Genomic DNA, 26915 nt, shown 5'->3' with positions numbered 1-26915 from the left:
ATCCCTGAGATCGAGCCACTGCACTCTAACTGGGTGACAGAATGAGATCCTATCTCAAAACAAAACAAACAAAAACAACCTACAGATGTGAGAAAGAATGAGAATGCAAAAACCTTGAAGAAGCAGGATTCAAGCTCAAAGGTAGATGTAGAGAAATCAGCCTTGCCCAAGAAGTAGGCCATTTCACATTCAGACAGGTTAAAAAAAAAGGAAAAGTTTAGCTTCTATTATATTGCGAAGTTAAGAAAAATTATTGGAGCTTATAGGAGATGAGTTAGAAGTGACAGTGAAGGAGTAATGGGTGCAACTAGAAGCTTGAGAAGAGTATAAAACAGTATCATGACCTGCACACCATATAAGAATAGCTGCAAAAAGCCTGCACGTTCTAAGCCCTAAAGTTTTAAGCCATGGTCTATTTTGTGCACAAAGAAATTCAACTGGAGTTTTTATTAGAATTAGGATAAATCTTCAAATCAATTTGGGTAGGACTGTAATCTTTTACAATGTCTTCATATTGAAGACTATAGAATATATTACTCCATTTAATCAAGTCTTTTATGTCAATAAAATTTTACAGTTTTCTCATGCTAGTTCTACATATTTCTAATTAAGAACATTCCTACAGATTTTATGTGGCTATTTTATTATTGTTATTGCTACTCTGAAAATGTCTTTTTAACTACTTTATTTTCTCACTAGTTATAGTTATTGTTGGGAATTTAGGAAATATACTGATCTTTGCATATACATCTTTATTCAATCGCTTTTCTAAACTTACTAATTTGACTTGTTTTTCAATAGATTCTCTTGAACAGTATAGGTTTTCAATTAGATTACTCACAAATAACTCCCAACTTAAAGGAAAACTTAGAAGCTACAGTTATATAAAAAACACTTGTGAACCAGTAATAAGGTTGATTTACCTGTAGATACTTTCAAGTTGTGTATCTAGAAAGGTGTTCTGAAAGTAAAATGTCACACATTCTCCTGCTGGAGGTTTTTCTGGAACTTCAGGCAGACAAAAAACCACCCAGGAGTGAACTTCAGCAAAACTGAACTGGCCTGTTAGAGTCAGTGTATTCATGGGTCTGTAATTTAATAGTAGAGGCACACATTTATATGTGGGAATACATGGAAGTACCATATGTACACATTAACAGGCAGAATTTTGCAACAGTTAAACAAATATAAAAGAACCAATTCAATTTTCCCAGATTAATCTTATACATCAAATAAATGAACACTTCAATTTCATGAAAAAAAATTGAACACTTATCTATACCTGTACCTGTGCCAAGTATCAGTTAAGTGATATATGTAAAGAGGTTTTATTCATTATAACATGCTTTTCAATAAAATTCCATTTATTTGGGCATATTTCTTTTTTTTTAGTTTATTTATTTATTTTTATTTTATAGAGATGAGATCTTACTATGTTGCCCAGGCTGGTCTTGAACTCCAGGGCTCAAGCAGTCCACCTGCCTCGGCTTCCCAAATTGCTGGGATTAGAGGTGTGAGCCACCATGCCCAGCTCTAATTTTAAAAAAGCTTATCTAGTATTTATACTACATAAACTTATATACTTATATAAGGATCTCCTTAGGGAAATAATCAGCAGAGTGTGAAGGCAAATAATTGGGATTTTGAGTAAGACAGACAAAGGTTGTTCCATTATTTACTAGCTCTGTGCCATTGGACAACTTAGAGAATAATACCTTCTATCTTGCAGAAATATGGTATCATACTTTCTGTCTTGTAAAAACATGGTATCATACACACTAAAGCAACATGAAAAAAACTGTAAAATAAATCATATTTAAAATAAATCAGATGGATAAAGAGTTAAGAAAATGCAGTTTATAAAATGAAAAGTTCAGACCAATCCTCTCATTTGCAGATGAAAAAACTAAAACCTAGAGACTAAATTATTTCCCCAAAGTCGTCCAAGTCTCTTGATTCCCTCTTTACTATTCTTTCTAGCATACCATGCCACCTCCATTAATTCCAACTTTGACTCTTAAGCAAGACAGAAAGAGTCTATTCTCTTTAATGTTTTCCAAAAATCTTCTTTAGTAATAGTCTGCCTTACATCTTATTCAAATTACATATTTTAAATTACAGGCAGCAATACAAAGAACATGGGTTTTGGCTTCAATTCATAGCTTTAGTCCTCTTATTAGCAAGTTACTTACTTTTCTAAGCCTCCATTTTTCACTTGTAAAATGGAGACATTATCTTGTAAGAATTAAATACTACATAAGCACCTAGTTTATACATGGCACGGAGAAAGTAATCAGTAATTGTTCATCTCTTTCTCTTCTCTTTCATTTAAGCCCATGTTCTCTAACCTCAAAAAACTACAAAGAGATGGATGCCTAAGTTGGAATGGAAATAAAAGGCACTATCACAACCAATTGCTTTATCAGTATTCCCTGAGAAGAAATATAAAAGAAATATAATATTCGAGGCTAATAAAATGAGGCCCTATTCACAGAGAACTGTTACACTGCCTAAAGGTTAAACAGCATTTGCTCTCACATTAGGTATCTGAGAGAGAGAACTGCTTTTCTAATAATCCCTGGATAGTAATATATGAGAAAGATGGGAAAGTCCAACTCAAATCAGCCTCTAAAATAAGACAAAGAATCTTATATTTCTTAGATATATTAAATCCATAGTATTTAAAATATTTAAAGTAAAAAGCAAAGAAAAATTGCTACCCGAATTCACACTATAAAAATAAAAAGAGGTCTATTTGAATTGTGTAATATCTTAAAAAGAAACTGCTCTTTCCTTTGTCCTACCTGTCATGATCAATAAAGTGAGTTCTTTGATGAAGTGAAAGAGGTTTGATGTGGTACTGGCGAACCTGACAGGCTTTGGGTTGAATTCTTGGAGTCACATATGCTTGTAGTGTGCCATACTGGCCTTCAATTGAGCGAATCTGATTCAACACAAAAGAGGAAAGAAAATAAGAATATTTTGCAACAAAATATCTTTAAAATGTTCAACACAAGTTAACAAGACTTATAATGCACTAAGATGTGAAGGCCTAATTTAAGAGGAGTTGGAAAGCTGTCCAGCTTCTTTTTCCTTTCCCCCTCTGTTCCAATTCCTGGGATGGATTGTAGTACCTCTTGAACTACACAAAAGTAACTTCTCTAATCTAATTGATCCTTTAACTCATACTTTTCATAGCATAAGGGGGAAAATATCAACATTTGATCTAAGTGGGAAATATTTTAAAAGTTTAAGCAAGATTTTTTACAAATGTTGCACTGCAAATATTGCTGACTAGGTAGATGATAAGAAAAGAATTAAAAATATAGAAAGAAAATTAAAAATAGATATGATAAACCTACATTTTGCAGTTTATTTTTAAAGAGTAATAAGGTCATATTGGCAGGGATTTTTTTCCACAAGAAAAAGAGCTTTAATAATGAACATAACAATATGAAAAAATTAATTTATAATAATCAGTACAACAATTAATATTCCTTATTTTCAAATACAAACAATAAAGAAAAATCTGGACAAACATGTAAGTCACCTGAAATCCTCCCACATATGTCTCTCTATGTACATGTATGAAAAAAAAGTATTTAGTATATAGCTGTTGTTATAAAAATCTATTGACAGAAAAAGCATTTCAAACAACTTAATTATTGACATTCTGTGAAAATAGAGATCTACTAGCATGATGACCTATGGTGGAGAAAAGGAAAAAAAAAAGAAAATAGAGATGCATATAAATAATCTAATTATGGCATATTTGGACTGGAAATTCTTTTGGGCTATTTTGAATATGACTGGCCGGATATCTTGAGAATTCAACATACTTAACAGGAAATAATAATTCACTAAGCTGTGAAGATCTAATTTAAGAGAAAGACCTAATTTAATATATTTCATATGACTAAGTTCTATTGAGATCATAGATATCTTTGCTTTCATTTCCAGTATTCGCATTTCCCCCCCTTATTTCTGCCTCTCCTTTTACCATCACCTCCCTGCTCCTCCCATCCCACTTATGCCTTCCCCATATTGTATAACTGGATGTATCAGACAGGTATGTTTCTTTTCATACCTTTCTTCATATTTATATCATTATAGATAAAAATATATACAAATTATATAGGGAGACTTTATCAGCATTTTGTTTGTTTTATGAAATTCCCTCCATGTTAACAGGTATGGATCAACTAATTCTTTATAATAGCTGTATAATATTCCAAGATATGAATAAATAGCTATTTATTCAACCATTCAATCACTTGTATTCACCTTGGTTCCACTTTTCTGCCTGTAGAAGCAATGCTGCAATTAATTATATTCACATCTATATGTATATGACTGCTATTTTACTGCTATTAATAGATTCCCCCAGCCAGGCATGGTGGCTCACACCTGTAATCATAGCACTTTGGGAGGCCAAGGTGGGTGGATCACCTGAGGTCAAGAATTCAAGACCAGCCTGACCAACGGAGAAACCCCATCTCAACTAAAAATACAAAACTAGTTGGGTGTGGTCATGGACACTTACAATCCCAGCTACTCAGGAGTCTGAGGCAGGAGAATCACTTGAACCCCAGAGGCGGAGGTTGCAGTGAGCCAAGATCACACCATTGAACTCCAGCCTGAGCAACAGAGCAAAACTCCACCTCAAAAAAAAAAAAAAAAAAAAAGATTCCCCCATATCTCTTTTCCAAAGTGACTGTAACAACTTATATATTCACCAGCTGTGACTGACAGTGTCATTTTCCTCATCCCTGTCCCCTAGCATGTTGTTCTTTAATATTTTTGCCAATCTGCTTTTTGTTATTTTAATTTGAATTTCTCTGGCTAAAGATAAGGTAGAACTTTTTTGTTTGTTAGCTATTTTGATTCCCTCTGCTGTGTTTTGGGTTTTTTTGTTTGAGATAGAGTCTCACTCCATTGGCCAGGCTGGAGTACAGTGGCACAATCTTGGCTCACTGCAACTTCCATCACCTGGGTTCAAGCGATTCTCATGTCTCAGCCTCCCGAGTAGCTGAGATTATAGGTGTGCACCACCATGCCCAGCTAATTTTTTTTCCTTTTTTTTTTTTTTTTTTTTTTTAAGTAGAGACAGGGTTTCACCATGTTGGCCAGGCTGGTCTCGAACTCCTGACTTCAAAATGCTGGGATTACAGGGGTGAGACACTGTGCCCAATCCTCTCTTCTGTGACTTGCCTATCCATATCCTTTGCCTATTTTCCTTACTCAGTAGTTTTTATTTTAATAATTATAGGCAGTATTTATATTATATTGACAATTATTATCTGTTAGACAACTGAGTCTTCTTTTTTTAAATAAGTAGGTACTTAATTCATCTGAATTTATTTTTGATATATGGCATAAGATATTTCATTTAATTTTCTTCCAGATGGATGCCAGTTGTACCAACAGCAATTTTTAAATAGAAATACTGATTTAACAGAAGTGTTCCCTTCTATTAAAATAGAAATGTCATGCCCTAAATTCCCATAAATGTGAAATGTATTCTGGGTTCTATTTCTAGGTTATTCTGTTACATGGCCTATTTATTTAGGCTTAGAAATATCCTCCATTATTGTGTGGTAGTTATATGTTATGTTTTATCATATGGCAAAGCAAGTTCCACCTTTTCTTCCTTTTCATAAGTTTTTTGGCTCTTTTCAAGCATTTTGTGATTCTTCCATACTTTAAAATTATTATATCCAATTTAAAAAAGAGGAACATGGCGGGGCATGGTGGCTCATGCCTGTAATCCCAGCACTTTGGAGCCAGGCAAATCAACTAAGGTCAGGAGTTTGAGACCGACCTGTCCAACATGGTGAAACCCTGTCTCTACTAAAATACAAAAATTAGCCAGGCATGGTGGTGCATGCCAGTAATCCCAACTACTCAGGAGGCTGAGGCATGAAAATCGCTTGAACCTGAAAGGTGGAGGTTGCAGTGAGCCAGGATTGCCTCACTGCACTCCAGCCTGGGTAACAGAGCAAGACTCCATATCAAAAAATAAAAAATAAAAAAAAAGAGGAACATTGATTGCTTTTAAACAATTTTTAGACTACTTTCAAATTTATTGGCAGAAACTTGCTCAGTGTAAAATGTTTAATTAGATCAGTTACTGATAAAATATATTTTATTTTTTAGAAATAAATTTATCTCAGTTTTCCATTTCTCTTTCAAAGTACATAAAAGGGAATGTATGCAGACCAAAATGAGTTGTTTAGGGGAAAAATCATAATTACCTGGAACTTCCTTAACCAGATGTGAAAAAAATATTGTGTAACAGCATCTCTCTTGAAAAGTTTTATAAAAAACCTTTGAGTTTCAAAACATCAGAACACCAGGAAAAAATTTACAGTCCTTAATTTTTAGATCATAGGTCTATCAAAATGAATCCCACTACAAATCACTAAAACTGATTTGTGTGCTATGGTAAGTATTTAATTATAAAAATGACTATGTCATTAAATTGCTAAAGAAAACTTTAAAAGGTTTTCTCTAGAATATACGGTAATAAAGGATATCACTGGAATGCAATCAGCAAAATTCAGAAGGTAGAAAAATATATGGTGAATGCCCAGATACTAAAATAACTAAGTTAAGCCAGGTATAGTGGCTCACGCCTGTAATCCAAGCACTTTGGAGGCCAAGGTGGGTGGATCACCTGAGGTCAGGAGTTCAAGACCAGCCTGACCAACACGGTGAAATGCTATCTATAAAAAAAAAAAAACTAAGTTAATTTAGAAGATGACTGGCTTAAGCTATAAAATAAAAATCAGTAAAACCTGAACATTAAATATTTTATAATATTAAAAAATTATTTTTGATTTTTCTTAGGTGTGATAATAGTGTCGTTATGTTAAAAAAAAGAGAGTACCTATCTTTTAGACATACTAAATGAAATTATGAATATCTTGTATTTGCTTCAAAATATTTTAGGATAGTGAATGATAGCATAAACAAGATGGCCATGAGTTGATCATCGCTGAAGCTGTGTGATTAATACATGGGGATTTATTACTTTTATAAATGTTTGAAACTTTCTATAATAGAAAACTTGAATGTTTCAGTTAGAGGAAATTTTAAGACCAGTAATTTTAGGCTGGGCATGTTGGCTCACTCCTGTAATCCCATGCATTGTAATCCCAGCACTTTGGGAGGCCGAGGTATGTGGACTGCTTGAGCCCAAGACTTTGAGACCAACCTGAAAAACACAGCAAAACCCAGTTTCTATTTAAAAAAAAAAAACAAAAAAACAATGATTTTAGAGAAGGTGATTGAGAAGTAATAGTAGAGATTGTGGTTTGGCCTAAATTACAACCTGACTGGTCACTCAAAATTCATTACTCCAAAACAATTCATTTCAGGGAGAAATTAAATGCAAACAAATAACATCATATGTTGTAAGATATACCAGCGGGCAAAAGGAAATCCAAACATTCAAGTAAAGGTAAATTCTAATATTTTTACCTTCAGTTCCAGCCTTGTGGTATTTGCCTGGCACCGATAAGTGGCAAGAAGGAAGTTGTCATTTAACTGGGAAGAATACAAAGTGGAAGAAAAGAATGAATCCATGTTTTTAGCAACAACAACAAAGCATCAATAATAATAATGGTTAATATTAACTTAAGTACCTGTCATTAGTGCTAAGTGCTTTTCAAACATGTTCTAACTTATACTTACAAAAACCCTATGCACTAAGTTTTACTAATTAAATTTTAACATATGAAGAAACTAGGTTATCAGGAGTTAAATAACTTCCCCCCAAAGCCAGTAAGTAATGAAACTGGAATTCAAATTTCTATCTAAAGCACATGCTCTTTCCATCTTAAGTCTTTACAAGAAGATTTTTAAACATGAAGAGTTTTTCTAAAAATCTGACAATGCAAACAATAAGTGTAATATGGTTTGGCTCTGCCTCCACCCAAATCTCATCTTGAATTGTACTCCCATAATTTCCATGTGTTGTGGGAGGGACCTGGTGGGAGATAATTGAATCATGGGGCCAGTTTCTCCCATACTGTTCTCATGGTAGCGAATTAAGTCTCACAAGATCTGATAGTTTTATCAGAGAAAACCTCTTTCTCTTGGCTCTTATTCTCTCTTCTCTTGTCTGCCACCATGTGAGATGTGCCTTTCACCTTCCACCATGAATGTGAAGCCTCTCCAGCCTCATGGAACTAGGAGTCCAATAAACTCTTTCTTTTGTAAATTGCCCAGTCTCCTGTATGTCTTTATCAGCAGTGTAAAAATTGACTAACACAGTAAATTGGTACTGGAAGAGTACAGTGCTGCTATAGAGATACCCGAAAATGTGGAAGTGACATTGGAACCGGGTAACAAGCAGGGACTGGAACAGTTTGGAGGGCTCAGAAGACAGGAAAATGTGGGAAAGTGTGAAACTTCCTAGAGACTTGTTGAATGGCTGTGTCCAAAATGCTGATAGTGATGTGGACAATGAAATCCAGGTGATCTCTGATGGAGATGATGAACTTGTTGGTAACTGGAGCAAAGGTGACTCTTAATTATGTTTTAGCAAAGAGCTGGCAGCATTATGCCCCTGCCCTACAGATGTGTGGAACTTTGAACATGAGGGAGATAATTTTGGGTAACTGGCAGAAGAAATTTCTAAGCAGCAAAGCATTCAAGAGGTGACTTGAGTGCTGTTAAAAGACTTCAGTTTTATAAGGGAAGGAGAGCATAAAAGTTTAGAAAATTTGCAATAGAAAAAAAAAAAAATCCCATTTTCTGAGAAATTCAAGTTGACTGTGGAAATTTGCGTAAGTAATGAGAAGTCAAACATTAATCATCAAGACAGTGGGGAAAATGTCTCCAGAGCATGTCAGAGGTCTTAAAGGTAGCCCCTCCCACCACAGGCCCTGAGGCCTAGGAGGAAAAAGTGTTTCTGTGGGCCAAGCCCAGGTCTCTGTGCTATGTGCATCCTAGGGATTTGGTGCCCTGTGTCCCAGCTGCTCCAACCATGGCTGAAAGGCACCAAAGCAGAGCTTGGCCTATGGCTTCAGAGGGCGCAAGCCTCAAGCTTTGGCAGCTTCCATGTTGTGTTCAGCCTGTCAGTGCACATAAGTCAATAACTGGGGTTTGGGAACCTCCACCTAGATTTCAGAAGATGTATGGAAATGTGTGGATGTTCAGGCAGAAGTTTGTTGCAGTGGCAAGGCTCTCATGGAAAACCTCTGTTAGGGCAGTGTGGAAGGAAAATGTGTGGTTGGTGCCCTCACACAGAGTCCCTACTGTGGCACTGCCTAGTGAGAAGAGGGCCACTGTCCTCCAGACCACAGAATGGCAGATCCACTGACAGCTTGCACTGTGTACCTGGAAAAACCATAGATACTCAATGCCAGCCAGTGAAAGAGTCAAGATTGGGGGTATACCGTGCAAAGCCACAGGGGTGGAGCTTCCCAAGGCCATGGGAGCCCATGTCTTGCATCAGCATGATCTGGATGTGAGACATGAAATCAAAGGAGATCATTTTGTATCTTTACAATTTGACTGCCCTGCTGGATTTTGGACTTGCATGGGGCTGATAGCCCCTCTGTTTTAGCCAATTTCTCCCATTTGGAACAGCTGTATTTGCCCAATGCCAGTACCCCCATTGTATCTAGGAAGTAACTAACTTGCTTTTGATTTCACAGGCTCATAGGCAGAAGGGACTAGCCTTGTTCCAGATGAGACTTTGGAATGTGGACCTTTGAATAAATGCTGAAATTAGTTAAGATTTGGGGGACTCTTGAGAAGGCGTGATTGGTTTTGAAATGTGAGAACATGAAATTTGGGAGGTGCAGAGATGGAATGATATGGTTTGGCTGTATCCCCACCCAAATCTCATCTTGAATTGTACTTCCATAATTCCCATATGTTGTATGAGGGACCCAGTGGGAGATAATTGAATCATGGGGGTAGTTTCTGCCATACTGTTTCTCTTGGTAGTGAATAAGTCTCATAAGGTCTGATGGTTTTATAACAGGAAACCCCATTCTCTTGGCTCTCATTCTGTCTTCTCTTGTCTGCCACCATGTAAGATATGCCTTTCACCTTCTGCCATGATTGTGAGCCCTCCCCAGCCACGTGGAACTGGATCCAACAAACCTTTTTCTTTTGTAAATTGTCCCATCTCAGGTATGTCTTTATCTGCAGTGTGAAAAGGGACTAATACAAAATGTTTATACTATAAAGGCACATACATCAGAGTTTGATTTTGAATCTCTTTGATTTTCACAAATACTTATAGAGGAAAAAGAAACATCTTATCTCTGTATTCCCAGCAAATAGCATGGTGCCTGGCATACTGTAAGTGCTTAATACATGTTTGTTGAACTAACCTAGAGGAGTTCCTTCAAATATTTTAACTTCTTGAAATTGAATATTAAACTACTAGAAATAGAAAAATGTAGCTAGGTGCATGGATTACAAAAACAGAGCAACGTAAGATAATTTATATGTAATTTTTGTGACTGCTATTTCTTTATTTTTATTAAATAAAGAAAAAGGATGGTAATATAAAAAATAAAATTAAAACATTTTAATTTCAAATCATTTAAACTCAACAGAGAGGACCATTCTTTTTTTTTTTTTTTTTTGAGACAGAATCTTGCTGTGTTACCCAGGCTGAAGTGCAGTTGTGCAATCTCAGCTCACTGTAACCTCTGCCTCCTGGGTTCAAGTGACTCTCGTATGTCAGCCTCCCAAATAGCTGGGACTATAGGCTCATACCACCAAACCCAGCTACATTTTTGTATTTTTAGTAAAGATGGGGTTTTGCCATATTGGCCAGGCTGGTCTTGAACTCCTGGCCCCAAGTGATCCATCTGCCTTGGGCTAGCAAAGTGCTGGGATTACAGGCATGAGCCACCATGCCCAGCTGTAAATATATTCTTGTATGATTAAAAACAAACATTTTATACCACAGTGTTTATCAACAAATAACACAGACAACGGGTTTGGAATTAGGTTTGGGAGTGGAGACGGAGAGAGTGAAGAGCATAAAAAAATAAGACTGGGCTGGGCACAATGGCTCACACCTGTAATCCCAGCACTTTGGGAGGCTGGGAAGTGGGAGGACAGCTTGAAGCTAGTTCATCAAGACCAGCCTGGGCAACAAAGTGAGGCCCCATCTCTACAAAAAATAAACAATAAAATATATCAGCCAGGCATCATGGCACATCCCTATGGTCCTACGTACTCAGGAGACTGAGGCAAGAAGACAGCTTGAGCCCAGAAGCTTGAGGCTTCAGTAAGTCATGATCATACCACTGGACTCCAGCCTCAATTACACAGTAAGATCCCCCATCTCTTAAAAAAAAAAGACGAATCATATGTTGAAAATTAGTGATGGATACATGAAAGTTATTATACTAGTCTTTCTACTTTTGTGTATACTTGAAATCTCCATAAGTTTTTTTTTAAGGCCATTGTCCTAGAAAATATATTTTAAATTAGTATTAAACACTCATTTCAAAGAATCCTTCAGTGATATAATGAAAACATTAATCTTTCATAGTAACTTAAGAATCAAAGATTTTAAGTTTAGGTTAACTTGATTTTCTAAATAATCATAAAAATGTAGGCCATATCTTTTATGTTTTGTTCTCAAACAGGGATAACAAACCATATATTGATAATATAATGCAACTGTTATAAAATCTCTTATTAAAAATAAAATTTTTACTGTGAAATTATATTGAAAAATAGGCTGGGTACAGTGATTCACACCTGTAATCCCAGCACTTTGGGAGGCTGAGGTAGGTGGATCACCTGAAATCAGGAGTTCAAGACCAGCCTGGCCAACATGGCAAAACTCCATCTCTACTAAAAATACAAAAATTAGCCAGGCATGGTGTTGTGCGTGTGTAGTCCCAGCTACCTGGGAGTCGGAGACAGGAAAATTGTTTGAACCTGGGAGGTGGAGATTGTAGTGAGCTGAGATCATGCCACTGCATTCCAGCCTGAACGATGGAGCAAGACTCCATAAAAAAAAAACAACAACAGAAAATCTTTCTTATATCTATCAATTTTTACTTTATCTACTTTATCTAGTAGCTGGGATTACAGGCACCCACCACCCGACCCAGCTAATTTTTTGTATTTTTAGTAGAGACAGGGTTTTACTATGTTAGCCAGGCTGGTCTCAAACTCCTGACCTCAGGCAATCCACCTGCCTCAGCCTCCCAAAGTGTTGGAATTACAGGCATGAGCCACTGCACCCAGCTGAGGCAGGGAAACCTATAAAGTAGTTTAAGCAACACATGATAAGGGCCTGGACTAAGTTCACAGGAGTAGGAATGAACCCAAGTAGAACCTCCTCTATAAAAAATATATAAGGCCAGAAGCGGTGGCTCATGCCTATAATCCCAGCACTTTGGGAGGGTGAAGTGGGAGGATCACTTGAGTCTAGGAGTTTGAGACCACCCTGGGCAACATAGGGAGATCCTGTCTCTACAAAAAAATTTAAAAATCAGCCATGCATGGTGGCTTGTACCTATAGTACTAGCTACTTTGAAGGCTAAGGTGGGAGGATCTGCTTGAGCAAGGGAGGTTGATGCTGCTGTGAGCCATGATCACGCCACTGCACTCCCGCCTGTGCAACAGAGTGAGACCATGTCTGAAGAAAATAAATAACAAAAAATAAATAAAATATATTCTGCAGCAGTGCCAGCGCATATAAATTTAAAAAGTAAAATATGTATTAATATAACTACCCACCAACTCCAGTTACCATCTCCTCCTGCTCTGGCTTGCCTTCTCCATTGCAATTAATCCAAACCTTATCTATACTGTAACTTCTCTTCAGGAGTCACACCTAGCTCTGAGACTGCTTATCAGCTATTTCTAAGCAGAAAGAAGCATGTCCAAAAGCACTGACATGATCTCATCTCAGGTACTGTGCACATGTTAAGTGCTCAATAAAATAAAAGTCTGTTAAAAGAAGTTTAGTACGCTTTCAACAAGCCTAGAAAAAGTGGGGCAGGGCAGGAAGAGCGGGGGAAGCAACAGATCATACTCCAATGTAGGAATGTGTGAAACTATATAGCATTTTCAGGAATTTTAAGATCTTCAGTTTGGCAGAAATAATGTGCATGGGAGGGATGGTAGCAGCTGGTGAGAGAGAAGTTAGAGATGTAATCAAGAGCTGAATCATGGAAAGTTTTCTATGCCACAATAAGGAATCTAGATTTATATCTAGCAGGAAATCAGAAATATTTTAAAGGTTTTGAGAAAAGAAAGATATGGTGATGTTTGTGTTTTAGGAAGAAGATCTCTCTTGTGGCAGTGTACATACAGCATAGCCTAGAAATCAGCGGCAAGACTATAGGCAAAGAAACTTTTTTTGAGATGGAGTTTCTGTGTTATTGCTCAGGCAATGTGTGATCTCAGCTCACTGCAACCTTCGCCTCCTGGGTTCAAGTGATTCTCCTGCCTCAGCCTCCCTAGTAGCTGGGATTACAGGCACCCACCACCACACCCAGATAATTTTTTGCATTTTTAGTAGAGACAGGGTTTTACTCTGTTAGCCAGGCTGGTCTCAAACTCCTGATCTCAGGCAATGCACCCAACTCAGCCTCCCAAAGTGTTGGAATTACAGGTGTGAGCCACCTCACCCAGCTGAGGCAGTTTAAGTAACACATGATAAGGGCCTGGACTAAGTTCACAGGAGTAGGAATGAACCCAAGTAGAAGTATGAATGCCATGGAGATAGAACTAACAAAAACTAATGACTAATTGGATATATAGGTTGAACATCCCCAAACTGAATATCTAAAATACTCCAAAACCCTAAATTTGTTGAGTGCCAAGGTAATACTTGAAAGAAATGCTCATTGGAGCATTTCAGATTTTAGATATTCAAATCTGAGGTGCTGAAAAAGTAAGTATAATACAAATATTCCCAAATCTGAAAAAAATCTAAAGTCCAAAATACTTCTTGGTCCCAAGTATTTCACATAAGTGATATCAACCTGTAACAGATCACAGAAAAGAAGGAATCTAGGACAACACCAGGTTTCTTGACTGAAGATAGGGAAAGAGAACCAACACAGATTTTTGAAGAAAAGGTTATGTAAGAAATGACTGGAAAAGAAATATCAAAACCTAGCAGCATTTATAGACTTTAATCAAAATGGCATATTAGAAAGGAAAGCATGTGAAAAATTCTTTCATATTTTTTACTCACCTCAGAATCACAGCTGCTAAAGCTAACAACAGCGGAATTTTTATCCACATCAAGTAAATCTATTGGAACATCACTCTACAGTCAATATTAAAAAAAAAGAAGGTTGAGATGGAAAAATCTAAAAATGTTCAGAAATTATGTTTTCTCTAATAGTTCTCCTTAGCTCTAGTTTATATTCATCTTTAATTTAAGAGTATGAATTTTCTTAATTTATACTTGATAGTATATACTTCTAGAAAATAAATTAACATTTATTAACATTTCAATTAACATTGAAAAAATATTATTTTACAATCACCTGTTTTTTTCTAACTTGGATTACAAAAATTACAGAATATCATCTCTCACCACTCCCTTAAAAGTCCAGTCGTCCCACCTATTTTTGTAAAGTGCCAAAAATGTTAACATGAGCTATAAATAATCACATAGCCATTCTGATTGTATCAGTTCATTTTTATCAATTTCAATTTTACCTGTAACACAGAAAGAAGTTAATTTTTGGTATCTTCTGGAGAGGCAGTTTGTAGGACAAAGCTGTTGCACTACGTTCTATGTGAATGGCATTCCTAGAGTTGCTCAATGCAGCAGCCTGGGAGCCAGCATTACTTAAGAGAGTTTTCTGCCTTTAAGTGTTACTTAATAATCTGATCTCTCCATTATATCGCTTTAAACCTTTTCTTCCTCCAATTAATTATGTTCTCATTTTGTAATTGGTTTACTACCTTTTGTTTGCTTTCCATTCATCCTATCATTCTTTTCTACTTCTTCAATACCTTCCAATTTAAGTAAGTAAATATATACATAAGTAAATATATACACTGATGAATGGAGTCTACATTATTATCCCTAAATTTCACACTTCAGGATTTTCTACTTTGCCTGTTCACCTACCAAAAACTTCTGGGTTAATGAGCAAGCTGTACTTTAATGTTTGGGGCTTAAAAAAAAAAGTTTGAGAGGTTGAGGCAGGCAGATCAAGAGGTCTAGAGTTTGAGATCAGCCTGGCCAACATGGTAAAACCCCGTCTCTACTAAAAATATAAAAATTAGCCAAGCATGGTGGTGGGCACCTGTAATCCCAGCTACTTGGGAGGCTGAGGCAGGAGAATCACTTGAACCCGGGAGGTGGAGGTTGCAGTGAGCTGAGACCACACTGTTGCACTCCAGCCTGGGGGACAGAGTGAGACTCTGTCTCAAAAAAAAAAAAAAAAAAATTCTAGCAAGGGTATTAAATATGGTAGTTTTCTAAGTCATCTCTCTGTTAAGATTCTCCCAGAGGGAAACCAAAGAAGAAAAACCTGTGTTTTCTATCTCTTCCTAAAACTTAAGTCCATCTTTTGTTTATTAAGTACATGAAAAATAAAAAGTAAAAATATAATTCAAATAATCGATGAGCAAACTAATTATCGAAAGGAAGATAAAAAAGGCATAAACATTTAAAATTACTGTCTAAGGCTGGGTGAAGTGCTCATGCCTGTAATCTCAGCACTGTGGGAGGCTGAGGCGGGTGGATCACCTGAGGTCAGCAGTTCAAGACCAGCCTGGCCAACATGGTGAAACCCTGTGTCTACTAAAAATACAAAATTAGCCAGGTGTGGTGGCACACACCTGTAGTCCCAGCTACTCGAGATGTTGAGGCAGGAGAATCACTTGAATCTGGGAGTGGAGGTTGCAGTGAGTTGAGATTGCACCTCTGTACTCCAGCCTAGGTGACAGAGCAAGATTCTGCCTCAAAATAAATAAATAAATTAATTAATTAAATAAAATAAAAGTACTGTCTAAAGCTAAAAATGTTCAATAATAATTAGTACATATGACTGGTTTGCAAAATAGATCCAGTCATAAAACTAAGAAATTAGACGTTTTACTTACCTGTATTAAGACATTATCTATTGCAGTCTGTACCTCTAAGATAAGGCTGTAACTGGCATCATCTTTATTTAGTGTAAATTTATCATTTATACTAAAGGAAGGTACTGCTGATTTTGCTTTGCTTGATTGAGAAGACTGTTGATAATTCTCTCTTTCCTGCAATACCTTATACTGCAGATGCTCCAACTCATTCCTGGAGTAAAACATACACAAATTTGTCAAATATAAGTATAAACATTTGAGGTCCTTAGAATGTTTATGAAAATTTGAGACATTTGCTTTTGAAAAATGTGTTTTTATTGGCTGAGCTAATAAGATAAAAATAAAGGGAACAAAACTTTTGCTTCTATGACTGACCAAATGATTCCACATTATTTATCCTTAATCTAAAAATTAAAACATCTACTCAGTCCCATACTAGCAATCAAACACAGGAATCTAGTTATAGCTACATAAAGTACTAATAAGAAGAGAAACTAATACTAATGAGAAGAGAAACTAATACTGTAGAACATATTAGACTTAATGAAAAGAGACAAAATGTGTGTAGCCAGTAAACACTTAACTTTCAGTAAGACATTAGGGGAGACATAAAAAATAAAAGGAAGCTGCAGAGCATTAACATTTTGGGGACCACAAGGATGTTCATGAGCCAGTGGTACAGCTTAACTACCAAGTGTTGGAGAGGATTCTGCTGAGACTGAACTACATAGGTATTGCTTAGATCTCCAGTTAAAAGGAAACGCCACATGCAAATGAAGTAAACAGTCATTGGGATTAACTAGCCACAATTTAGGAGGAAATGTCTGGGGAGGAGCTTGGAAGAGATCTGTGCAAAGAACAAAGGAAAAGATGCATTCATCAAAGAAATAGTTACTGCTAAATATTACATATTTACTCCCATATGTTTGGGTACCAAATGAACAAATCAGACATAAGCTTCTCATAAAGTTTACATTCCAGTGGAATCAAGAGACAGTAGAGTTGGTTTTAAACAGTAGAGTTGGTTATAAATCCTGTATTGAGGATGTGAGAGAGTAGTCATTAACTATACTTAGTATCCTTGTTTGCATGAACATTATAACTTGCTCTCTGGTGGCTTTGGTGAAACAGCTTGTGCTACTAGTACTTGTGGCATTTGCTGCCTTAAAAGTTTTGTAGCCTTCAACTACCACCAAAAAAAGATCAACCCTCCACGAAAGGTCAGCATGGGTTGAAATGGGGACAGCAGTCATTAAAGGTTTTAGCAACTCCTACTTCTTCATTGCATGAAGCATCTTTATTTGAGTCTGGGGTCCCTTTTCACAGCACGCATCAAGTTGAGCAGACCATAAAAACAATTTCTGTGTCTAGGGGAGTCAACATTACTCAGTTCCAGTTAAGAAAATTTATAAGCCAACATTACATATTCAGAAGGGTCCACAGGAACAGTAAACATCAGCTTTAATGAGAAATAATACAGCCAACTATGCTGATTTATTTCTAATGTCTGTGAAAAACAAAAAATAAAACACTACAAGAGTCTATGACAAAAAAAATGAAAAATACAACTCTTGACCTAAGAAAAAGTTAATATAGAAAGCATACAAAAAAGTATATTTCTATCTCCAAAATATTAACCAGCACTACTGCTAATTTTCTCAAAACTATAAACTTTCATTTTAAAAGGTGATTAATTAATTATATAATTCCTTCCAATAAAATATACTGCAACTATAAGTAATAAAAAGCAATAACCACGCACTTCAGGAAATTTTTTAAAAAAGAAAATAAAAAATTCAAAGTTACCGTAAGGAAGAAATTTTATTCTGCATCTCCTGGTTAATTTTCAGTTCTTCTCCTGGTCCACTTTCCTTATGAATGGGCTCTGTTGTCAGACCTGTAACCCAGCCTGTAGAGATGAATTATAATCAAGCACCACTTAGTACTGCTAGTGTTAAAAAAGAAAAATTATGCATTGTGTAGCAGAAGCTCCCATGTACATGCCCCTCTGTCCACTAATATCAACCAGACTTAACCCTAGGACTTCATTCAAAAACAAAACAAAACACAAAGTCAAGCTGGAAAATATTCAGACTACAGAGAAATTACTTAAGCATTTGGTGATATCATTTTTTTTTTTGCCTGAAATACTATAATAAAGGGAATCTTTTATTTTTTAACAGATTTAAAGTATGGAATAAGTCAACATATTCTAGCAAGTTTAAAAACAGCTGAAAAATAAGAATTGCTTTTAAAAATTACTTTCATGGAAATTTAAACTCTCACATGACTACTATGAGAATGCAAAAATTACTAACTCAAAAGCAAGTTTTGGCAAATTTTTTTTTGAGACCCTGTCTGGAAAAAAAAGAAAAAGAAGTTTTCATAAGACACATACATAGTCCAAAACATGAAGTAAATCTCAATAAGTACTTCTCTTTAAATCAAAGAATGTCATTTAATATTTAAAGGTAATAGTGACATGCTAAACACTCTAAAAAGTATCATTCTAGTACCAACTATTTTATAAATCAAGAGGCCTACACTTTCTCCTTATTTTTTAACTAATAATGTTTTTAATGCTGTAGGTAAGAGTCACCGACCAAAACAGTAGCCTCCCCTTAACCACAATTCCACGTTCTACATTTTAGTAACCCATAGTCAATGGTAGTCTGAACATATTAAATGGAAAATTCCAGAAACAATTCCTAAGTTTTAAATTGTACAACATTCTGAATAGGGTGATATAATCTCATGCCGTCCATTCTGCCCAGGACGTGAATCATCCCTTTGTCCAACATATCACCTGCTATATATGATACCTGCTACCAGCCTGTTGGCCACTTAGAGGCCAAACCAGTTATCAGATCAACTGTTGTAGTATCACAGTGCTTGTGATCAAGTAACCTTGCTTTATTTAATATGGGTCCCAAGCACAAGAGTAGTGATGTGAGGATATTGTTATTATTGCTCTATTTTATTATTGGTTATTATTGTTAATCTTTTATTGTGCCCAACTTATAAGTTAAACTTTAACATAGGCATGTAGGTACAGAAAAAAAGTATAATATATAGGATTCAGCACTATCTGAGGTTTCAGGCATCCACTGGGGGTCTTGAAATGGATTCCCAATGAAGAAGGCGGGACTACTATAACTCTTTCTTAAAAACAGTCATCAAAAGCAGTCTAATAAATTTAGATTTTTTTTGTTGCTGATTCTTTCTTCAATTACCTACAACCATTTACTTTACCTGAATATGTGGACACCACGATTTCATCATAGCTGTCCTTCCCTACACAACCACCCTGGATAGATGTGATACTTTCTGACAACATCTAAAAAAGTTTAAGATCGAGCACTTCATTAGTAACAAAAAATTTCACAGATATGTTTGTAAAATAAGCCACATATTTTCCCTGGCTCCAGACATTCAACATATATTTACTGAATGCTTATGTGCAAACACTGAGATTAGAAAGACGAAATATCTTGAATGAATGGCAGGAAACTTCAGTGTTTTTTAATGTGGGAAAGAAGATTCAAAATGACCCTAGTATATTTGTGGGTACCACTCAACTAATGAAATATTCATCTAACGAGCAAAAATAGTTTATTTATTTAGAAACAAAGTCTTTCTCCATCACCAAGGCTGAAGTGCGGTGGTTTAATCACAGCTCACTGTGATTTGATCTCACATTTAAGCCTTGACCTCCTGGGCTCAAACAATCCTCCCCTTTCAGACCCCAGAGTATGTGGGACCAGAAATGCATGCCACAATGCTGGGTCAATTTTTGTATTTTTTTGTAGAGATGAGGCTTTGCCATGTCATCTGACTGGTCTTCAAATCATGGGCTCAAATAATCTGCCCACTTTGGCCTCCCAGACTGCTGGGATTATAGACGTGAACCACAGCACCCACCAGTTTATTTATATAAAGAAAAGTTTTGGTGGTGTTGTTGTTGTTGTTTAATTATATAAGCAAAATGCTCTGTTGTTTAATTACATAAGCAAAATACAAAATATTCAGATAGTTTAGTCTACTATCTGAATTCCAAAGACCGTCTTTCATGTGTTTTCTCAAAATAGTTTTTTAGGTAAAGAAAAAAGATGGTAGCCTATATGGAACCTTTAGGAAATCTGCTATTATGGAGAGAAACCAAGTTTTTTCAGATAACTCAGAGTTTATAATAACCATCTTTTAAGCAACCAAACTTGTCGGATAACCACTTAGGTAAGTCGACTAGGAATCCGTATTTTTTTCTTTACTTTTTTTTCTTTTTTTTTTTTCCAGATAAAAGAATTCAGAAGGAATCTGTATTTTTCTCTCTTTTTTTTTTTTTAAAAAAAGAAATAATTGTAGGGAGCTGTTTTTTTTTGTTTTTTGACAGGACATTTATCTGTTGCCCAGGCTGGAATGTAGTACATGATCATGGCTCACTGCAACCTCGACCTCTCAGGCTCAAGTGACCCTCCCACCTTGGCCTTCCAAGTAGCTGGAACTACAGACATACATCACCATGCCCAGCTAATTTTTAAAATTTTTTTTGCAGAGATGGAGTCTACCTATGTTGCCCAGGCTGGTCTTGAATTCCTGGGCTCAAGTAATCCTTCCACCTCAGCCTCCCAAATTGCTAGGATTACAGGTGTGAGCTACTGGGCCAAGCTAGACACTGTATTTTAAGAAACACTTTAGGTCATGGCTTTTAAGCTGTTTGGAAAGTAAGCAATAAATTTTATATTATGTTCTGGTATCTATTCACACAAAAACATTTACAGCAATGTATATAAATTAAAAGGTTTGTGTCATACTCTGATATATTCTAATCTATTCTATTTTGTTTTTTTAAAAACTGCACTGGCAACACACTAATTGGTTTTGACTAGCAGTTTAAAAAACTCTGGTAGGTAATTCTTAGCAGGCAAGACTGAGAACAATTGTTTAAAAGGAAGGGGTGGAAGGAAGGGACACTAGCATTAAACCAATCAACAAAATCTTAGTTCTCTTCACCTACTCTATAGGGGGTAAACATCTGAGCCTGCAAATTAGGCTATGATAGTTGTTCCTGAGGCTAATTACCTGAGAATTTCAAGTAACAAAGGTTTGATTACAAATCACATAAAGTTACTTTTACAGGTGGGTTCAAATATCTACTTTTTTTTTTTTGCATATGATGTTTCTCCACGTTGGTCAGGCTGGTCTTGAACTCCCAACCTCAGGTGATCTGCCTGCCTCGGCCTCCTAAAGTCCTAGGATTACAGGCATGAGCCACCACTCCTGGCCAAATATCTGAATTTTTAACAAGTATCCAGTTGATCATATGTAATAAAAGTCTTCAAAAACTTGTTTTTTATTTATCTAACAATTTGATTAGATACTCCTTTAATGTACTGAACACAAAACACTGGAAGTCACCTGACTTGCAGAAGGATGTTTTATTCAACCAATAGAAACATGCACATTCTCACTTTCTGAGTGGTTTATTAGGTAACTAATAATTACAACTTTAGAGTGTATTTAATGCAATATACTTGGAAAATATCACAAAAAATTTTTAAAAACTGTTCATTTCCTTTTTAAACTGTTCATTTCTATATATCTTTTGCCAATAGAATATCTTAATGACATTCACTTATCTTATGTACTTATAAAAAAGAAATCAGGGCTACTCTGCACACTGCCTATGGGATAGCACTGTTCTGAAAGGAAGAGGAAAAAAGAGGCAGGGCAGGCAGGAAGGCAGGAAGGCAGGCGGGAAAGCAGGCAGGCAGGAATGCAGGAAGGGGAGGTGAGGGGAAGAAAGGAAGAAAGAAAGAAAAAATTGATTCTATAACCATAAAATCAGAGCTCCTGGGCCATATAGCATGGGTAAGGTTTATGTAAGAAAACATGAAACTAAACTTACAAAAAAAGACCTTGGTCCCTCCTCAAAATATTGGCAAATGAATATATAAGTTAAAATGCAATGTTTAAGGTGTACATATTTTCTCTCTTTATGATTCACCCCTTAACGATCTTTTTTGATTAATCAACCAACTACCAGTCCAGACTGTGTCAGACAGTAGGAATTCTCCTGATTAGGAAAGCAACGTAGAGAGTGATAATGTGAATCCAAGATGAGGTAGAGTATTCCCAGCCTAAAGCATAACCTGAAAGCAGCACCTCTGTCATTAGACAAACAGAAGAAACAGGAGGAAGATAAGATTTCTCAGTGTTAGACCTGGCAGAGCAGGTAAATGCTATGACATTTCTGGGGTTTAGAATACAATTTAAAGAGGAGACTTTGGGTCTGAATAGGAAAGTTTCTCAAAGGGCTAATGAGAAAAAGCAGGAGATAGTCAACAATGGATTAGTATTTCTAAGCCTAAACTATTACTTGCATCATTAGCAAATGACTTTTTACACCAAAATAAGATGAACAAATTTGAAACAAATTTATAAAATAACCTCAACTGTGTAACATTTTTATCCCTATATTTCCTATATGATATATTTACCTACGCTTCAAACCACTTGTATTTCCTGACCTGCAGTTGAAGTTAGGATTGGGAGGTACCACTGGTAGAGAAATCAGACAAAAAAAAAAAAAAAAAGTTGACATGAGTTGAACTCCTTTGTTTCTTCTTTAATAGCCTCAGTGTGCTTTACATGAGGCAGGATAGGGAAGCCCTGGATTAGAGAACACCCGTTTATGAAAACGAAAGATTCAATTTATGCCAGAATGCTTCTCTATGTAACTTTATAACTCAACATAAATAAGCTTAATTACATTTAAAATTTGTGAATTAAAATTACTTTTATATAGTATTTCTTCTTATACAGCCAGCCCTTCAGTGGGTAAGAGTGAAACTACTACTTTTTTCTTTTTGCTTAAGGATATTTCTGATACTGTCCTAACAATATAAAGTTTATTTCTAAAATCTTATTATTTTAAAACAAGACTCTTTTATATTAACCAAACATAAAAGTATTACTCTAGCAAAGTTTTATTATACATTATAAATGAAGGCAAAATATTTAATACTTTAGAGATTTATAATAATATTTTAAAGTATAATGAAAAAATAATTTATTATCCTGGTTAAAGGCAAAAGTCTATTATTCAAACACAAGAGAAGTCTACAGAAAATTCCGGTAACATCAAAATAGCAATATTTTAAACCAAACACAAGATTTTAATATATTTTCACATAATAAAATTCAAACCATCTGTCATCTCTATAATAATTTGACAAATAATAAACATACGTAGTCTTTTTAAATGAACTTACCTGATCAAATCGTAGAACAGGTTCATTTGCATTATCAAAACTATACACTTCCACCATTCCATCATCTCTCCCAACAAGTAAATCTTTAACCCCATCACCCACAATGTCAAAGCTGTCAATACACAAAATACCTTTAAAAAGAGATATGTGATAAGTTATTAAGAAAACTAATAGTTATAGTCAAGTACAGGCAAAGTAAGAATGAAAAAAACAGATACACCTACTTAGAATGGTCAGCAAAGAAAACTGAGCAAAATCAAGTGCTCTTCTCTTGTCCATTCACATTCATCCATTTCCAGGTCTTTAAATATAATCTATGTGAGAATGGCCGCTACATTTATATCTCCCTTCAGCTCTGGCCAAAGCTCCAGACTTATATATCCAATTTGGTATTGTCTCACAGACATCTGCTTCTTAAACCTTCCATACCCCAAACAAAACTCTTTATTCCCCTCTTTACTGAATCCCCTCAATACTGCTCCTCCCTGTCTTCCCCCATCTCAATAAATTATACTACCTAGCTGCCCAGACAAAAATTCTAGGCTACCATCTCGAATTTCTTTTTCTCACCACCCCTCATATCAAAAACACTAGCAAATTTCATCTGCTCTACCTCCACAATATATACTGAAATTGTCTCCTTTGCATTTCCAGCTACTGTTAGCCTAGACTAAGCTAGCCTAGACTGGAATAAATTATAATAACTCTTCTAAGTGGTCTCCATGCTTCCAATTTTGATCTGCTTCCCCCAACCCCCTCCAATCCATTCTCTAAGCAGTGTCCTTTGTTTTGTTAGGCTTAGTAAATTAAATGTCACACTCCCACTGACAATTTTCTAATGACTTCCTATAGCACCTAGATTAAAATTCAAATTCTTTTCCAAGGCTTACACAATTTGGCTCTACTCTACCTCTCTGACTCCATCTCTTGCCATGTTAACACTTTTAGCCACACTGATCTTCCTACTGTTCCTCAAATGAATCAAGTTTACCTCTACCTCAAATCTTTCACACTTACTTTTTCCTCTTTCTGAAACATTTTTTCCCAAAATCTTCATATTGCTAACTCTTTTTCTTATCAACCTGATCTCAGTTCAAATTTTACCTCTTCTAAAAAGCTGCCTTTGACCACCTGGTCTAAAAGTGCCCTCCTCCTTCCACCATCACTCTCTAATATGCTGCCCTGTTTTATTTTCCTCAGGTGACTAGGTGAGGCTGTCTTATGTATTCATTTGTTTTTACTCTGTCTCTCCTAATAAGTATTTGTTGAAGGAATAAATGAATATATGAATATCCCAAACATATAAACAGGCTTCTCACTATCTACCAAATCAGTTATAAATTCTCCTTTGAAAGGTATACATTCCTTAGAAAACAGGAATATTCTCTGACCCACTGCACTTCTTTGCCTCATAACAAAGACCCCCCAGCTTTCCATTAATTCTCTAAAATTGGATTTTAGCATAAAATGACATTAGCCTATGAAAACCTATCATACCAAATTACTATAAGCATTTCTTACTTTAAAAAAATCATGCTAATAGTATAATAGACCTGACAAATAAACAAATTAGTAGATAAATCAAGGTGTGAATTGCTAAGTCTGCTATGTAGTATAAATGGATAAAATAGAATGATTTATATAATTTAAGATACTTAAAAATCATTGACACCTCAGAATCTGAACTACATTAAAAGCATACCTCCCCTCTTTTTCTCATTTTGAATTTCCCACTTGTATACTGGTTTGGATGTAGCAATCTGAATAAGCCCAAGTTTTCCATCTGACGTTCCAAACAAAAGGTCTTCTCCAGAGTCACCTAGTTATAATTAAAGTCAGCATATTATATTTATTCTACAATTCATAATCTCTTTAAAGTTGAAATATTTTTACATAAAAATATTTTAAAATATTATTAAAAAATACATAAAACTTAATTTTGGAGAATGGTTATATATTCACATAATTTTATAGCTATAAGAGATAAGACCTTTCCCCATTATCTGATTTTAAGATGAAAAAACTAGTTTGGGTGCCGTGGCTCATGCCTGTAATCCCAGCACTTTGGGAGGCTGAGGTGGGAGGATCACTTGAGCCCAGGAGTTCCAGACCAGCCTGGGGAACATGGCGAAACCCTGTCTCTATAAAAAATACCAAAAAGCTAGGTGGATGGTAGTTTTTGCCTGTAGTACTAGGGAGGCTAACACTTGAGCCCAGGAGTTCCAGACCAGCCTGGGCAACATGGCAAAACCCTGTCTCTATAAAAAATACCAAAAAGCTAGGTGGATGGTAGTTTTTGCCTGTAGTACTAGGGAGGCTAAGGCAGGAGGATCCCTTGAGCCTGGGGAGGTCAAAACTGCAGTCAGCCACGATTGTACCACTGCACTCCAGCAAGGGAGATAGAGTGAGACCCTGACCCCACTTGCCCCCAAAAAAGAAAAACAGAGAATTAAAGTTAAATAAATTGTGCTGTTAATTACTAGCAAGTTACCAGAAAGATAACTGTCTCAATTCTAGTTTATGCCCTTTCTACAATTTCCCATTTTCACTTAATATTAAAACATATAGTTGATTGTGAAAAATAAAATCCTGATTACCGCCATTTCCATTGTGTAGTGCTAAGACAGTAGGGGGGCCAGGAACTTCAATTTCATACATCACGTCAGATCCCTGAAGGAAAAGAAGTATTTACAAACTGAAAATAATAGAGGCATTCATGAATAACAACAATATTCAAATATAGTACTCTTAGTAACATCTAGAATAAAATTGCTTTAAAAATTAGGTTATAAATACAACTTGCATTTCTTAGTGATTTTGCATATATCAACTGATTTGAAAACTATATATATAACTCTCTCTATATATATATAAAACTCAGTCATTTTACATATATATGTATGTATCTTATAAAACTTATATACACACAAACATACACACACACACACACACACACACACACACGTACATAATGTAAAGACCAAGGAGAAAACATTTAAAATAATCTCTACCTTCAATACATTTTAAATACACTGTTTGCCTGAAAACTTGACACTGGTACATTTTCCTGTCAAGTCTCTAGGAACATATTATGCCCTCTGTCCTCTCTAGGTTAACTGGAGGGCTTAAACTTAGAATACATCCAAACATTTTAACAAAGTTACTTTGGCCTGGCCTTTGGGTATTCCCAAAATCTGCTCCAGTTAGAGGCAGAATGACCAGCTACTTAGATAAGAAAACAAGCTAGGTTCTTTATTTCTGGTTTTCAATTTTGCTACTTGTAATGCTTGTCATTTTGGGCACAGTATTTGTGACGCTGTTAAAGAATGAGGTAGAAGTACTTATACTCACATGGAAAAAATATCCATGATATTTAATTCAATGAAAACGAAAGTTTAAAAATTATAGTAAATATACTATATTTTTAATTTTTCTTTTTGAGATGGAGTCTCACTCTATTGCCCAGGCTGAAGTGCAACGGTGTGATCTCAGCTTGCTGCAACTTCCGCCTTCCAGATTCAAGCAATTCTCCTGTCTCAGCTGCTTGTGTAGCTGGACTACAGGTGCAGTCCACCATGCCCAGCTAAGTCT

General features: G+C 35.8%; 1 protein-coding gene across 4 annotated transcripts in view; it reads right to left on the bottom strand.

Moving 5' to 3' along the window:
- BBS7 (Bardet-Biedl syndrome 7) overlaps window positions 1-26915 on the bottom strand; it is a 48430-nt gene that overhangs the window by 6739 nt on the left and 14776 nt on the right. For all 4 annotated transcript variants that reach the window (XM_054252950.2, XM_078366563.1, XM_002745434.7 and 1 more), the window contains exons 6-15: window positions 25922-25994; window positions 25027-25143; window positions 23325-23455; window positions 19306-19390; window positions 17860-17962; window positions 16072-16264; window positions 14201-14275; window positions 7483-7548; window positions 2805-2944; window positions 924-1088 (exon numbers count right to left, since the gene is read on the bottom strand). In XM_054252950.2, the coding sequence (XP_054108925.1) occupies window positions 924-1088; window positions 2805-2944; window positions 7483-7548; window positions 14201-14275; window positions 16072-16264; window positions 17860-17962; window positions 19306-19390; window positions 23325-23455; window positions 25027-25143; window positions 25922-25994 (1148 nt within the window). The remainder of the gene's footprint in view (window positions 1-923; window positions 1089-2804; window positions 2945-7482; window positions 7549-14200; window positions 14276-16071; window positions 16265-17859; window positions 17963-19305; window positions 19391-23324; window positions 23456-25026; window positions 25144-25921; window positions 25995-26915) is intronic.

Source organism: Callithrix jacchus, chromosome 3, assembly GCF_049354715.1.
Source record: "Callithrix jacchus isolate 240 chromosome 3, calJac240_pri, whole genome shotgun sequence".
NCBI classification, from domain to species: domain Eukaryota; kingdom Metazoa; phylum Chordata; class Mammalia; order Primates; family Cebidae; genus Callithrix; species Callithrix jacchus.
This window is presented reverse-complemented; position numbering and strand designations above follow the sequence as displayed.